This window comes from Peromyscus maniculatus, chromosome 23, assembly GCF_049852395.1.
Source record: "Peromyscus maniculatus bairdii isolate BWxNUB_F1_BW_parent chromosome 23, HU_Pman_BW_mat_3.1, whole genome shotgun sequence".
NCBI lineage: Eukaryota > Metazoa > Chordata > Mammalia > Rodentia > Cricetidae > Peromyscus > Peromyscus maniculatus.
The window spans coordinates 30,146,918-30,161,530 of record NC_134874.1 but is presented as its reverse complement, the minus strand read 5'-3'; the positions used below and the strand labels follow the sequence as shown (position 1 = coordinate 30,161,530).

Genomic DNA, 14,613 nt, shown 5'->3' with positions numbered 1-14,613 from the left:
GTGGGTGTGGGAGGAGTGTCTCTTAAAGCGCCAGCCTCCCTGCGTCCTTTTGTTCCGCGACCGCAGGGCGGGGTGGGTTCAACTTTCACCGTCTTCTCGTCTGTCCTCCTGAACGGCCATGATTTCCCAGTTCTTCATTCTGTCCTCCAAGGGGGACCCGCTCATCTACAAAGACTGTATCCTTGACCGGCGAGACGGAGTGGAGTCGCTGGTAGAAATCGAGCCCAGAGTCATTCTGTGTCGCCCGTGTCCTTAACTATCCGTCCAGTTCGCGGAGACAGTGGTGGTCGTGATGTGGCCGAGCTCTTTTACCGGAAGCTGACGGGGCTGCCTGGAGGCGAGTCTCCGGTTGTCATGGTAACCACTTGTGGCGGGCAAGCAGGGGCTTAGGACTGTGGAGCTTGATGGGTGCCTCGTCTAGATCTCCCTTTCGAGGGCTGCTTGATAGGAAGCTTCCCGGGAGGGGAGGGGGTACATTTCTCCGAGTAAGAAAAGTGTATTGAGTGAACAAGACGCCAGAGACAGAGCCTTGCACCCCCATCTCTTGACTGTCAACCACACAGAGGTAGGTTACACATTAGGAGGCCAGGTCTTTGAAGGTCTCAGGGATCACCCAAAGCCACATTTTCTACTCTCACTAGTAGCGACTGTAGGGTGCCATCTCAGGCTACGTTACTGCAATCCTGGTCTTTTAATGCCTCTCTCCCCGACTCCGCCTCAGTATCATGATGACCGTCATTTCATTCACATCAGACACAGTGGTCTCTATTTGGTGGCCACAACCTCAGAAAACGTCTCTCCTTTCAGCCTCCTGGAGCTGCTTTCCCGGTGAGTAGGGCTGGGACAGCCACCTAAGAATAAGAAGGAGGACCTGAGAGGTTTATTCACTACTCAACTATGTCTCCTTAGGTTAGCCACTCTCTTGGGTGACTACTGTGGCTCACTCAGTGAGGGAACCATCTCACGGAATGTGGCTCTTGTTTACGAACTCCTGGATGAAGTGCTGGTAAAGCCCAAAGACTTTCCTCTTTAAAAAATTGATTTATTCATTGTGTGTGTGTATGTATGTGGTTGCCTACACCCGTGCACATGAGTAGAGTTCAGAGGATAACTTGCAGGAGACAGTTTTCTCCTACTGTCTGCGTCCCTGGGATTGAACTCAGGTTGACTGGCTTGGTAGCAAGCACCTTTACCAGCTGAGTCATCGCACAGGATCTCTCTTTCTTTTCTGTTGGACAATCTCGGGTATTGGTCCTTACCTTCTACCTTGTTCCAGACAAGTCTTTTGCTGGTCATGGTGGTGCATGCCTTTAATATACCAGCACCCAGAAACAGATGGACCACTTTTGATTTTGAGGCAAGCCTGGTCTACAGAATGAGTTTGAGGCCAGCCAGGATTGCATAGTGAGACCTTGTCCCAAAAAACTGGAAAAAGAAGCCAGGTGTGGTGGTGCACTGGAAAGGCAGAGGCAGGTGAATCTCTGAGTTCAAGGCCAGTCTGTTCTACAGGGTGAATTCTAGAACATCTGGGCCCGCACAGAAAAATCCTGTCTTGAAGAACTTGGGGTGGGGATGGGAGTGGGGGTGGGAAGAAAAGACAGACAAAAGGCAAGGTCTCTGTTTTCCAGTGCACATACACTAAACTAACTAGCCCACAAGCTTCCCGGATTCTCCTGTCTCCATCTCCCATCTCCAAATGAGATCACTGGAATTACAGATGCTCATTATCATGTCCAGCTTTTTTTCACTTGAGTTTTGGGGATTGAGTTCAGGTCCTCACACTTGCTGAGCATGCCCTTTACCCACTGCACCATCTCCGCAGCCCCAAGGACTTCCTTCCCTTGTTCCCTGCTACCCTGAAAGTGTCCTCTCTCCTAGCGTAGAGTTTTGTGGTTAGGAGGCCAAATCCACTCCGTTCCACTCTTTCTGTCCATTAGGATTACGGCTATGTGCAGACTACGTCCACGGAAATGCTCCGGAACTTCATCCAGACAGAAGCTGTGGTCAGCAAGCCCTTCAGCCTCTTTGACCTCAGCAGCGTTGGATTGGTCAGTAGCAGGGAAAGAGGAGGGGCCAGGAGGGTTGGCTGTGAGCATCAAAGCTGAGGATTGGTTGCCTTGGGTGCTTTACAGTTCGGAGCAGAGACACAGCAGAACAGAGTGGCCCCAAGCAGTGCAGCCAGTCGACCGGTCTTGTCCAGTCGCTCTGACCAGGTAAGAGATCAGTGAGGCCAGACTTGATGATTTTTTTTTTTTATTCCTAACACCCAAGAGTCCAAGAACTTGGCTTATCTCTTCACTCCTTTTGACATGATATTCCTATCCCAGGGCTCTACTTCGACTACCCTGTCCCTTCTACTGCCTCTGTTATGTTTTGTCTGTATGTGTATACGTGTGGTGCATGCATTTGTGTGGAGGCCAAAGGACTAGGCTTTGGATGTCGTCCTCAGGAATTCCATTTTCCTCTGAGACAGGCCCTTTCATTAGCCTGGAACTCACTGACTAGGCTGGGCTGGCTGGCCTACCAGTGAGCCTCGGCGATGTGTGTATCTTCACCTCCCTAGTGTAGGTATTACATGCTCGCATCCCCACACTTGACTTTCACATGGATTTGGGGGATCAGACTCAGATCGTCACATTCACGAGGCAAGCACATTACTGACTAAGCCATCCCTGTAGTTCCCAGGCTCTCACACTGTAACCCAGGCTGGCTTTGAACTCATGTCGGTCCTTCTACCTCAGCTTCCATGTGTCATCATGCCTGGCATTGCTTGTCAGCCTCCACAACTCACATCCTCTCTTTCTTAGAGCCAAAAGAATGAAGTGTTTTTAGATGTGGTCGAGAGGCTGTCTGTACTGATTGCATCTAATGTAAGTCTGGGTTCGTGTCCCCCACCCCCTGGAGTTGAAGGGAAATGGTACTTGGGGACAGCGGAGTCTTAACTTCCTTCCTGTCCCCAGGGTTCACTGTTGAAGGTGGATGTCCAGGGAGAGATACGGCTCAAGAGCTTCCTTCCTAGCGGTTCTGGTGAGGACCCATGGTAAAGTGTGGTACGGCTTCCTGGTGATGTGTGCGGTGGTATTTGATGCCCCTTTCTCATGTCCTTTCCTCCCACAGAGATGTACATAGGCTTGACAGAAGAATTTTGTGTGGGAAAGTCAGAACTGAGAGGTAAGGGGAGCATGAGTTTTTTTCCTCTCCAAAATATCATGGAGAGACGTTGGAAATGTCTCTTCCCTTCCAATCACAGGTCGGGAGAGCCATCTTCTTCTCTTTGCAGGATATGGGCCAGGCATCCGAGTTGATGAGGTGTCGTTCCATAGCTCTGTCAATCTGGATGAGTTTGAGTCTCATCGGATCCTCCGCCTGCAGCCACCTCAGGGCGAGGTCAGGTTCAGGGTGGCCTGGTATATTCCATCCACCAGAGGGGAGGGAGGCAGTAACCAGAGCAAGACCACGCTGACCTGTTCCTCTCTGGCCTCAGCTGACCGTGATGCGATACCAACTGTCGGATGACCTCCCCTCACCGCTCCCCTTCCGGCTCTTCCCCTCTGTACAGTGGGACCGAGGTTCAGGCCGGTGAGACTAGTTCTGTGTTTAACAACTCCTCTGAGCCACAGCTTAACATGGAAGGGTTAGGGTTAATATGGAAGGGAGGCAGAGATGATAGCAGGCAGGTTGGAAAAAGTACTGGCTAGTGTTGTTGGGATGGCTCTCAGCCCTTTTCCTTCTTAGGGTACAACTTATACAGCCTCCCATGGAGGCCTCGGATAAACAGCCATGGAGTGTCAACAGGATACGTTGTAAATAATTGTATGCCACCTTTTCCAGGCTCCAGATTTACCTGAAGTTACGGTGTGACCTGCCACCAAAGAGGTACGAGTTGGGGCTAACTAAATTGGGCTTGGTGGTACACACTTACAATCCCAGCCCTTGGGAGACAGAGACAGAAAGATCAGGAGTTTAAGGCCAATCTCAACTACATAGGGAGTTTGAAGCCAAGTTGGGTCCCATAAAGCTCTGTCTCAAAAAACAAAACACAAAAAAGAGTGGGGGTGGGCTGCTCAAGCCCACTTCGACTGTCTAGGACAGGAAACAGGGCCAAGGGCCTGCTAATTCTTCCTGTAAATGTATAAAGCCCTGTAGTGTGTGTGTGTGCCTGTAATCCCAGCAGTTGGGAGGCTGAGGCAGGAGAATCACCAGTTTGAAGCCAGTCTGGGCTTCAGAGTGAGACCCTGTCTCAAAACAAACTGGTATTTGCATCCACCACCTTTAAATTCCACTTGGGTCAGAGGTTATGGCTTTTGGGAAAGAGTTAGAGGAGGGAATGTGTTTGTGCTGAACTCCTGTTGGGACATGAAGGAGGAACAGAGCAGGGGCTGGGGATGCATGTAGAATGCTTGCTTAGCATGCACAAAGCCCTGGGTTTGATCCTCAGCACCACATCAAGTGTAGTGGTGCAGTCCTGTAATCCTAGCACTGGAGGAAAGAGAATCAGAAGTTCAAAGTCATCCTAAACTGCGTAAGACTGTCTCAAGAACAATGCAAACAGGTAAGACACTGCCATCCTGGAGCTGACTCTCTTCTCTTTGCAGCCAAGCTCTCAACATTCATCTGCACCTTCCCCTGCCTCGAGGGGTAGTCAGGTCAGCATTCTTGCTGGGAAGACTCCCTGGGGAGAGCCTCCATTCTACCAAGGAAGTAGCCACTTAACTCAACATCTTCCCTGTCCACCTTCCAGCCTGTCTCAGGAATTGAGCAGCCCTGATCAGAAGGCAGAGCTGGTAGAAGGAGCCCTCCACTGGGACCTGCCCCGAGTACAAGGAGGCTCTCAACTCTCAGGCCTTTTCCAGGTATGCATTTTCCATCCTCACGCACCTTTGGCACCAGCCCAGTCCTGGTGCCAGGTAGCTGTCTAGCCTCACATCTTCTGTTTTACTTACAGATGGATGTCCCTGGCTCACAGGGGCCTCCCAGCCATGGGCCCTCCCCATCAGCGCCTCCCTTGGGGCTGGGACCTGCCAGCCTCTCCTTTGAACTCCCTCGGCATACATGCTCTGGCCTCCAGGTTCGCTTCCTTAGGCTGTCCTTTAGCGCCTGTGGTAGTGCCAACCCTCACAAGTGGGTGCGACATCTGAGCCACAGCAACGCCTACGTAATTCGGATTTGAAACTTCCCAAACAAGGATATAGACAGCAAAGTCAGCAGGCAGTTGAACGGGAAGAGGACATTTTCTTTCTTGTGTCTTTGGATCTGGACAGGAAGAGTCCCAAGACCAGGAAGGTTCCACGGACTCATCCTTTCTGCTGTATGTGACGCAGGGAAGCTCACAAACTTACAAATCCAACTTTTATTCTGAGGAACTTACTGTACAGTATCTAAAAAGAAAGTCACTGGGGGAAACAACCTCCTCCCTCCCGCGTTCTTGGTGCGTGGAGGAATCTGCACAAGAGGAGGTCAGCAGATGTGATGCTGTCACAGAGCAGGCTGAGGGGAGCCAGGTCCAGTCGGCTGGGAGCCATTAGCCTTTGGAGTCCCTGGAGCTGGAGGGGGGCTTTCCCCAGCTTCCTGCTTCCCCCCACAGAGGGCACTGCCCCCCAGTGGGGATGGTGAAGACGATGGAGGAGGGACTGGAGAAGGATGAGAAGGAGGGCCTCCTTTGCCTTCCCCTGTCGGGGGAAGGGAAACCACGATGTATTTCTGAACACTGCCAGGGCCAGCAGGGGCTGTGCTTGGGGGTGCGGTGGTGGCCGTGGAGACCAGCTTGACGATGGGCTGCACGCTGGGAACCGTGGTGGTGACGGGAGAGGTAGTGGTAGAGCCTGAGCCAGGAGCTGAGGTGCTGAGGGACAGGACCTGGGGGAGGAAGGAGGGCAGCGTGAGTGTGGGGACTCCGTGCTGCCTGCCTCACACCTGGAGGGCCTGCGCCATTGTCCTTGCTTCCCTCTGCTCCTGTGCTCCCTTGCAGTCCCCAATGAGGGGTCAAGATCCAGGAGGCTGCTGCTAGCTTGAGGCCTCCAAGATCCTGACAAGGGGCCCTCCTACCTTCTGAGTTTGAGGCTGGAGGGGTTAGGCCTCCACTGGAGACTTTCCCCAGGCACCCCTCACACCCCTCACCCTGGCCCCACATACCTGCTGGGTCGATGAGGCACTGGAAGATGAGGACATTACAATAAACTTGGTTGGGGGAGGAGAAGGCTGAGGAGGGGCAGCAGCTCTAGCAGACACCAGGGTCTGGACAGGCAAGGCAATGGAACCAGGAACCTTCAATAAGCCGGGGGTCCGAGGGCCTGGCTGAGGGGCCTGCGAGAGGGTCAGTGTGGGCCGAGGCTGTGAGGAGAGACAGGGAGAAAGTGTCAACATTGAAGGCAGACCTCGGTTGCACTTGCTCTTAGCTCTTCATTGGGGGTGGCAGTAGGGTGAGGCTCCCCGAGACTGCTGGCGGTGGCCAGTCCTGTCCCAAACCTGCCCATTTCCTGTCGGCCTCCTCCCGCAGCGGCTGACCTGTGTGATGGTGAGTGTGGTCCTGTTGACCTGCTGAGCTTGTAGAGCAGCCTGGGCCCTGGCCTTCACCACATGGGAGCAGAGAAGGGGCCCAAGGGACCCAAATTCTCCCCGGTAGGCATCCTGATTGTCAGGTGGAGGGCGCAGCTTCGCCAGGACCGGGGCACAGTGTTTCTGCAGAGAAGGCAAAGTGAGGGCTGGTACCCCGCAGCAAATGTGAGAGGAGCCCCCCATTGCTGTCGTTGGAGGCCGTGATGAAAAGCTGCTGTTCTTCCAGTGGGAAGGCGTCTGAGCTGGGGGTGGTGTTCACCCTGGTAGTCCCAGCACTCATGCTGGAGGACCAGAGTTCCAGGCTAGCCAGAGCTACAAAGAGAACTTCAAGGCTAGCCTGGACAGATGGACTGTCTCAAAATGAAAAAAAAAAGAGGGCCAAGGAGACCATAGCTCAGTGGTAGTGCTTTGAAAACATGCACGTGGCCCTAGGTTCAATTCCCAGCGGCACACAGGCAAAAAGGGAAATGGGGACTGGAGAGGTGGCTCAGAGGTTTAGAGCACTTGCTCTTCCAGAGGTTGCTTGCTCACAACTACCTGGAACTCCAGTTCTAGATTTGCTGCCTTCCTCTGGCTTTTGTGGGCATCTGTACACACAGTGTCCATTCATGCAAACATACAAAAAAACTTGTAAAAATAAAAAGGATGATCTCAGTGGGTGTGGTGGTGCATTGCTGTAATCTTAGCACTCAGGAAAGCAGAGGCAGCAGGGTTGCCACAGGGCCAGCATGGTCTACCTCACAAGTTCCAGACTAGCCAGGGCAAGACCCCATCTGTAAGAGTCAACAAATAAAGTTTCCTTCCCTACGGATCGGCTGGTATGAACAGGATTTGCTGTATCTAGTGATGACACAGACGGGGTGTTCATGTGCCTTGTGTAGGGTGAGAGCAGTGTAGTCCAGAAGTTAGTGACTGTTAAGGCCTCTGTTCCTGTTTGTGCCAAGATTTCCATGTACACCACAGTGCCGGCCTCTGAAGAGTAAGGGTTAAGATGTGCCTCGTGCTTGCTAAACACTGTAGCTGTGTTTGTGGGAGCTAGGAGTGGAGCTCCTGGGAAGAAGCGGGGGTATGGTGGGGGTTCATCACCAGGAGAAGGCTCTGCACATGGTCTGCTCCGATACGGTCAATGTTGCTCAGCACAGGCCCATCCAGGACACTGCGGATCCGTTCCCCTTCCTGCTGCAGCCTTGGCAGAATCAGCGTCTTAATCACCTAGTGGGAAGGAAGGGAAGAAGCCAGACGAGGTCACCAGAGGTCTCTCCCACCCCACATGTGAATGCCCCTCTCCCAGCTCTTCCCTCTGGACACTGACATCATGTCCCAGCTCTGCCAGGCCTGCAATGGAGCCATATCGAGTTGTCCATGGAGTCTTCTCATCTACCCAGCTCTGCAGAGAAAGAAAGAAGAAAAACCCAGATGAAAAGGTTTGGAAAGGCTAACTGCTAAACTAGGCCTGGTGGTACATGCCTGTAATCCTGGTACACAGGAGGTAGAGACAGGAAGATTACAAGTTCAAAGCTGCCAGGCAGTGGTGGCACACGCCATTAATCCTAGCACTTGGAAGGCAGGTGGATTTCTATGAGTTCGAGGCCAGCCTGGTCTACAGAGCTAGTTCCAGGACAGCCAGGGCTACAACAGAGAAACCCTGTCTTAAACTCCCCTCCCCTGCAAAAAAGGTTCAAAGCCATCCTCAGTTACACAGAGTTTAATTTAGGATAGAGTTAGAGGGTCAGGGTTAGGGCTTGCCTGGGATACATGACACCCTGTTTCAAAAAAGGAAAGACTAATTGCTAAAGACTGACATCACCTATAAACACTTATAAAGCATTAAGACACAGGTTCAATCAAGACCCTAGGACCCAGTCTCCCTGGCTCCAGTCTTTGCCCCATGTTCTGGGTATCTTTCTACTGCCAGGTGGGTGAAGTTCTTTCTTTCTTGGGGATAACCCTGGAGAGGTGATTTGCATCATCTGATACATTTTTGGCACTCACCTTGGTAAAGGTCTTGGTGATCCGGGACTGGATGTTGTTGGTGGTTGTGCTGAAATGCTTACAGATCTGGGCCACTAGACGAGCAGCAAAATCCCGGAGTGCCCAGTGATTGTCCACATCTGGCCGCAGGCACAGCTGTCTGCTCACAATGCAGGTCATGACTGCTGGAATCAGCTCGTGCACCTGAGGGAGACCAGGCACCATAAGCCAGTTCTGATACCTGATCTGTGGTGCAGTCAGCAGAAGGGGACCTGACCTTGGAAAAGACAGGAGGTAGGCGAGACCACTCACATATTTCTCTAGATACAGCGTGGGGTTGTCCATCAGGGCCTTCACCATGCGCATCAGGTAGATGAGCAAGGCCAGGTTATTCTGGACTACATTTACACGGACCTAGGAAAGGGAAAATTGGGGGAGGGGCAGAGACCCCTCAGATGGACTCCCCTTGCCAACCCCCTTCCTTGGAGCCTCATCCTGGGTCTGGCCTTTCCCAGTTCTCTCACCCCCTCAGAGATGAAGGTACTGAATCGTGGTAGCATCTGATAGAGCCCTGGGTCGGTGGCAATGCTCTGCAGAGCTTCCTGTTGGAGGGGGCAATGAGTCAGGCAGACCATTTACCGTAGGAAAACTACCGCTGTTCCAGGATTCTGCCCCGGTGCGAAGGCAGGCCAGAGGGCAGGCTTACCGCTCTCTTGGCCTCACAGGATCCTACACAGGCCTCTGTGATCTCTTTGTAATACAGCTGCTGCTCCACAGACAGTTCATGGATGCTGCGGGGCTTCAGGCGGAAAGGGGCTCCCTCCAGCAAAGGAGGTGCTTTCTTCTCTTTTCCTGTGTGAATGGGGGAGACAGGCTTGAGAAAGAAAGCTCAGGGTGGGGAGATGGCTCAGTCAGTAGAGTGCTTGTCATATAAGAGCTGGGCATGGTGGTGCCCACTTGTAATCTCAGTGCTGGGGAAAACGGAGACAGGAGGATCCCTGGCTGGGGCTTGCTGGCTGGTCAGCCTAGCCTAACTGAAGATTTCCAGGCCACTGAGACCCTGTCTCAAAAAAAAAAAAAAAAAAAAAAAAAAAAAGTAGATCACACATGAGGACTGGAAGCTAAGATGATCCTCTGGACACACACACACACACACACACACACACACACACACACACACACACACACACACCTGTGCCTGACACACAAACGCACCTACACGTGTGTACACATGTACTAAAAAAGCAAGCTCCAGAAGAGGCTTCTGTACAGGGCAAACCCTCACCGCAACATGTAGTCCTTCTCTAGCCTTCTAGGCCTTTCTGGGGTTCCTTTGTCTCTGACTTTATCTACTTCACTGAGGACCATCTGGCTTTGGGATAAGAGCAGGGAGAGGCCTGGCCTGGATCCTGACCTTTGCCATCAGCTGCAGCTGCCCCTTGACCTTTGCCTTTCAGCGGTCCATCTTCTTCTTGGCCTGGCTTTGCTGACTTCAGGGGTTCTGTGGCCTCAGCCTTCTGCTGCTCTTTGGGTGCTGGTGGGAAAGTGGTCACAGGAGGATTGGTGAGAAGGTGGAGGAGCCCCACAGGACCAGGGATGAGGGAGGAGAATAAGGAGGCTTGGCTCTGGCCATGGAAAATGTTACCTGGGGGTGGATTCTCTGGTATAGCTGGCTGGCAGCCTTCAATGCTCAGCCAATGTGCTGTAAGGAAGATGTCAAGCTGAGTTACTGGGCAGGGACACTGGGGTGTCACCCCATACGAAGGAAGGTGTGTGTTCCTTCCCGGTCCCCTTCTTGCCATTCACCAGGGGTCTCACATTAGATGTTTGTTTCTTCACGTGTGAGGTTCCCCCCAGTCACATGCCTCCTCCTTTCCCTCCTCCCCGCACACCCAGCTCTACCCTCCCTCCACCTTTGAGGCAGACATCCAGAGGCACCCGAGGCAGAGGGGTGTTGATGATATCGCTCAGGTCCACTTCCTTCTCCTCATAGAAGTAAAGCTCCCGGCCCCCACCAGAGGCAAAACGGAAAGGGATGAATTCCTGAGCATGGAAGCCATACAGTGGCTGTATCAGGAGAGACAGAGAAAAACATGAGAGGCGGGCAAGGGAGGCATGGCTACATGTGCTTTGTCTCCCCACTCCGAAGCCTCCTGTCCCCTCCGAGTCCCTCCAAATCACCTCCACATTCTTTAACTTCAATGCATAGTCAATGTCACTGGTAGTGAGCTTCTGCCGCTTCCCCATGTGCATGAACTTCAAAGCATCCTAGGAATTGGGAGGAGAAGAGGTGTTAATCTAAGACCCTGAGGAATATAGCTCAGGGGGAAAAGCACTTGCCCAGCATGCACAGGGACCCGAGTACAATGCCCAGCATCACAAAAACAGCATGGTAGGACATGCTGAAATCCTAGCAGAGGGAGGTGGAGGCAGGAGGATCAGAAGTTCAGGGTTATCCTCAGTTACATAGTAAGATGAATCTTTTTTTTTTGGTTTTTCGAGACAGGGTTTCTCTGTGTAGCTTTGTGCCTTTCCTGGAACTTACTCTGTAGCCTAGGCTGGCCTCGAACTCACAGAGATCCGCCTGCCTCTGCCTCCCAAGTGCTGGGATTAAAGGCGTAAGCCACCATCGCCTGGGAGTAAGCTGAATCTTTAACACAAAGCAAGGCTGGGCAGAAGGGTTACCTGGGCAATCTCCTTGATGCGGTAGCTGACCTCATCTGTCAGCAGTTGGCAAGTCTCCTCCTGAATCTGAGCAATGCCCATGGACTCTGCCACCACCTTCATGGACTCAGAGGGCAACACAGTATTGCTGAGTTTCAGCTTCTTCTCCTCGGCCATACTGGAATTCCACCTCCTGTCCCGGGAAGGATGCCACCCCAGGGTGGAGAGATGGAGCCACTGGTAGTGGGATGGGGCAAGAAGAAAAACAATTCCAAACCTAAACCTGGGCTCCCTCTCTACCTGCCTCAACTTCAGCTCATCTGGAAAGCAACGCTATCACCCAGCAACTTGGTTTGTCCTTTTATTTATTTTGGACACAGGGGCTCACTATGTAGCCCAGACACTTCCAATTCCAGCTTCCTGCTTCTGCCTTTCTTTTCTCCTTCTTCTCTCTTTTTTTAAAATTTTATTTTATTTTTGGTTTTTCAAGACAGGGTTTTTGTGTGTAGTCCTGGCTGTCCTGGAACTTGCTTTGTAGACCAGGCTGGCCTCGAACTCACAGAGATCCGCCTGCCTCTGCCTCCCAAGTGCCAGGATTAAAGGCATTCAACACACCCGCCCTCCGCTTCTGCTTCTCAAGCACTGGGATTATGTGCATGTGTTGCCGTGACTAGTGACAATTTGTTTTTTGTTTTACTTTTGGGGACAGGATTTCTGTAGCCTAGCTTAGTCTCAAACTCTGTAACAAAAGATAGGCTTGACTCTGGATCCTTCTGTCTTTACCCTCCTAATGCTGGGATTATAGACATATACCTCCATACCCAGTTTTTGTGGTGCTGGGGATGGAACTTAGGGCTTTGTGTCTGCTGGAAAAATACTCCTAAAAACTGAGCTACATCTCCACACCAATTTTTGTTTTCATTTTTCCCCCCTTTATGCTTTTTCCTCCCAGGCAGGATTTCTCTGTGTAGCTCTGGCTCACCTGGAATTTGCTCTGTAAACCAACCAGGCTGGCCTCAAATTCAGAGATCTGCCTGCCTTTGATCCTGGGTGCTAGAATTAAAGGTATGGGCCATCACCACCTGACTTTTTTTTTTTTTTTAAGTAGGGCCTCTTATAGCCCAGGTTGGCCTCCTATGCCATAAATAGCCGACGATGATGAACTTGAACTCCTGATACTGCTATCTATACCTCCTAGGTGCTGAGACTATAGGCATGTGTCACCACAGCCATCACAACTCATTCCTGTCTGGACCCTTGAATCACATCCACCAGGTAAGGGCTGGAGGATGCGGCTCAGTGGCAGAGTACTGGTCATGCACAATGGCCTGGGTTTGATCCCAGCACTGTTTCAAAATGAACTAGGCAGCCCAACCAGACCCTTTTTGACCCGGGTGACCATTACCTGTCACCTGCTAAACTCTAAAAGCCCCTGACAAAGTGTTCCTGTTTCTATCTCAGCCTCCCTGCATTTACTCCTTAAAATATTGTGCTGCTGTCAAAATATTAACTAGGTTACCACTTCTTTGCTGTAATGGTTCCCCTTTGACAGCAAACCCTTCCAAAGCCTTCCCTGTCCAGGTGTCGGGGTTAACACTTCTCAATGGACCGCCCTGAGTATCATACCAGGGCGTGCTTCACAATGAGACCCTGCACAGTGTACACTTGTCATCCCAGCACTCTGTAGGGACAGTAAGTCTGAGGCCAGCCTGGACTAGGCAGTAAGTTCCTGTCTAAAGTGGCTTTTTCCTTTTCAGTTCCCTTTCTCTCATCCTATCTCTGATCACCTATCCTTCCTTCTGCCGCTTTATTCTCACACCATTCTCCTTGTCCTTTCAGTCTGACAGACATGCACTTGGTTTTATAGCTTTTGCTGTTGTCTTCCTGAAATGAGCTTGGCTACATGACCTCACCCTGGCTCCTTAGGGACAGGGTCTCATGTAGCCCAGACTGGCCTCGAATTCACTATGTAGACCACACTGATCTTAAATTAACTCCTAGTCCTTTAGCCTTCACCTCCCAAGTGCTGGGATCCCAGGCAAGTACCACCATGCCTGGCTTTACTTCTTTGCCATAGTTTCTTCACATATATATACATATATATGTGTATATATACACACATATATATATACACATATACATAATCTCACTCTAGATTAAATCTAGGGCCTTCTACATGTTAAACAACCCCTCTACAACTGAGTCTCAGTAAGCGGCTGAGGCTCGTCTGGAACTCACTCTAGCCTTGAAACTGAGCTCCTCCTGCCTTTTACAGCTGTGCAGTACCAGGTCTGGCTATCATTTCTTCTTGTTGATCATCCTGACCTCACCAGTGGACAGGAATATGTCTATTATGTTCACTGATCTATTTGGTACCTAGATCGGTACCTGGGACATTGTTAAAATAAAAGAATTTTAAGTCTTAAAGGTGTAAGTGTTCTATAAATACTCGGTATAACAATTACCAAAATGAAAAAGACACAGACTCAAGCTTAGAGTTTACTCTGTGGTCAAAGGGAAAGGACCTTGCCTGACACTGGACATAGGAAGATCAACCCCAAAAGTGTTCAGAACTGGGTGCTAGGGAGCCGGGGAAAAGAGGCCAAAGGGCACTGGTTCTTTTCAAGCCATGCCAGGTCTTCTCAGACTTTTGTTAAACCTTGTCTACAGGGATACAATTACTCAGCACATACTCTGTACCTGGTGGCAGGTATACAAGAAGTAGTCGGGTCCCGGTCCCCTGCGGTCCCCTCTGCCACTAAGGGTTCATAAAACACTCTAACAGCCTCAGGAGCGTCTCAGATCAGTGGAAGCGACAGGAAGACTTCTCAGAGGACGGATAACTTGAGCTAGATCTGTGCACCATTTTCCTCAGAAGAGAACTGATTCGAAGATTTCCCCGGGCAGCGCTACAGGAGGTTCACAATCCACTACATCTCCCCAACATCCTTCCAGTGCAAACACGCACAGAGTCCCCACGAGCACGGACACACAACCAACCGTCCTCTTCCCAGTTCTCACATGGGCCCTTTCAAAGGGTCTCCTCCCGGATACACTTCAGACCTTCCCCCGCCAGCCAAGCACTGGGAGCAGTAAAAGCCTCTCACCGCTGCCAAAGCGCCGCTCACCCGGCGCTCGGCGCCATCTTGGCCCCGCCCCCTGGCAGGAGTAGGTCCTGGCAGAAGTCAAGAGCTTATCACTGCTCTTCCCTACATCAAAATAGATCGTTTCGTCTCACAGTCTTAAATTATATAAAATTATATTCTACGTAGATGTGTAAGGATAATATTACTATATTCTAATTACTTCAATCTGTTTCTTCACTACCCAGCTGCCAGGACCTTCAGGAGGCGCCACAAAACTGAGGCGGGGAAGCTCAGAGCCATGACGCTCCACCCACTTTCGGGCTAGCTCTGAGCATGC

General features: G+C 51.4%; 2 protein-coding genes across 8 annotated transcripts; one reads left to right on the top strand and one right to left on the bottom strand.

The window, feature by feature from the left end:
• The first annotated feature begins 34 nt into the window (after window positions 1–34).
• On the top strand, window positions 35–7,209 carry Ap4m1 (adaptor related protein complex 4 subunit mu 1). Of its 2 annotated transcripts, XM_006971208.4 has the most exons (15): window positions 35–176; window positions 269–357; window positions 722–828; window positions 910–1,006; window positions 1,938–2,048; window positions 2,133–2,213; window positions 2,808–2,870; window positions 2,961–3,027; window positions 3,118–3,171; window positions 3,281–3,387; window positions 3,485–3,579; window positions 3,832–3,876; window positions 4,596–4,646; window positions 4,742–4,853; window positions 4,946–7,209. In XM_006971208.4, the coding sequence occupies exons 1-15, from the start codon at window positions 119–121 to the stop codon at window positions 5,168–5,170; spliced, it is 1,362 nt and encodes a 453-aa protein (XP_006971270.1). In that variant the 5' UTR covers window positions 35–118; the 3' UTR covers window positions 5,171–7,209. The 2 variants fall into 2 exon arrangements, with proteins under 2 accessions (XP_006971270.1, XP_042124145.1); XM_042268211.2 differs by lacking the exons at window positions 722–828; window positions 910–1,006.
• On the bottom strand, window positions 5,333–14,599 carry Taf6 (TATA-box binding protein associated factor 6). Of its 6 annotated transcripts, none has more exons than XM_006971207.4 (15): window positions 14,298–14,599; window positions 11,212–11,427; window positions 10,708–10,794; window positions 10,440–10,593; window positions 10,172–10,228; window positions 9,941–10,060; window positions 9,233–9,378; window positions 9,051–9,128; window positions 8,839–8,940; window positions 8,548–8,730; window positions 7,868–7,942; window positions 7,642–7,767; window positions 6,505–6,678; window positions 6,133–6,330; window positions 5,333–5,856 (listed from the first exon to the last, which is right to left on the bottom strand). In XM_006971207.4, exons 2-15 carry the CDS (start codon window positions 11,365–11,367, stop codon window positions 5,476–5,478), a joined length of 2,037 nt encoding a protein of 678 aa, XP_006971269.1. In that variant the 5' UTR covers window positions 11,368–11,427; window positions 14,298–14,599; the 3' UTR covers window positions 5,333–5,475. The 6 variants fall into 6 exon arrangements, with proteins under 6 accessions (XP_006971269.1, XP_042124140.1, XP_006971268.1 ...); XM_042268206.2 differs by having other exon boundaries at window positions 14,497–14,599; XM_006971206.4 differs by having other exon boundaries at window positions 13,891–14,354.
• Window positions 14,600–14,613: the final 14 nt, after the last annotated feature.

Bases quoted from the DNA above. Each gene is read 5' to 3' on its own strand.
- Ap4m1 (XM_006971208.4), top strand. From the start codon at position 119: ATGATTTCCCAGTTCTTCATTCTGTCCTCCAAGGGGGACCCGCTCATC. The intron at 177-268 runs GTATCCTTGACC...CTATCCGTCCAG, and splicing joins CCCGCTCATCTACAAAGACT to TTCGCGGAGACAGTGGTGGT. The intron at 3,388-3,484 runs GTCAGGTTCAGG...CTCTGGCCTCAG, and splicing joins TGCAGCCACCTCAGGGCGAG to CTGACCGTGATGCGATACCA.
- Taf6 (XM_006971207.4), bottom strand. From the start codon at position 11,367: ATGGCCGAGGAGAAGAAGCTGAAACTCAGCAATACTGTGTTGCCCTCT. The intron at 10,795-11,211 runs GTAACCCTTCTG...CCCAATTCCTAG, and splicing joins GCATCAAGGAGATTGCCCAG to GATGCTTTGAAGTTCATGCA. The intron at 10,594-10,707 runs GTGATTTGGAGG...CTCCTGATACAG, and splicing joins TGAAGTTAAAGAATGTGGAG to CCACTGTATGGCTTCCATGC.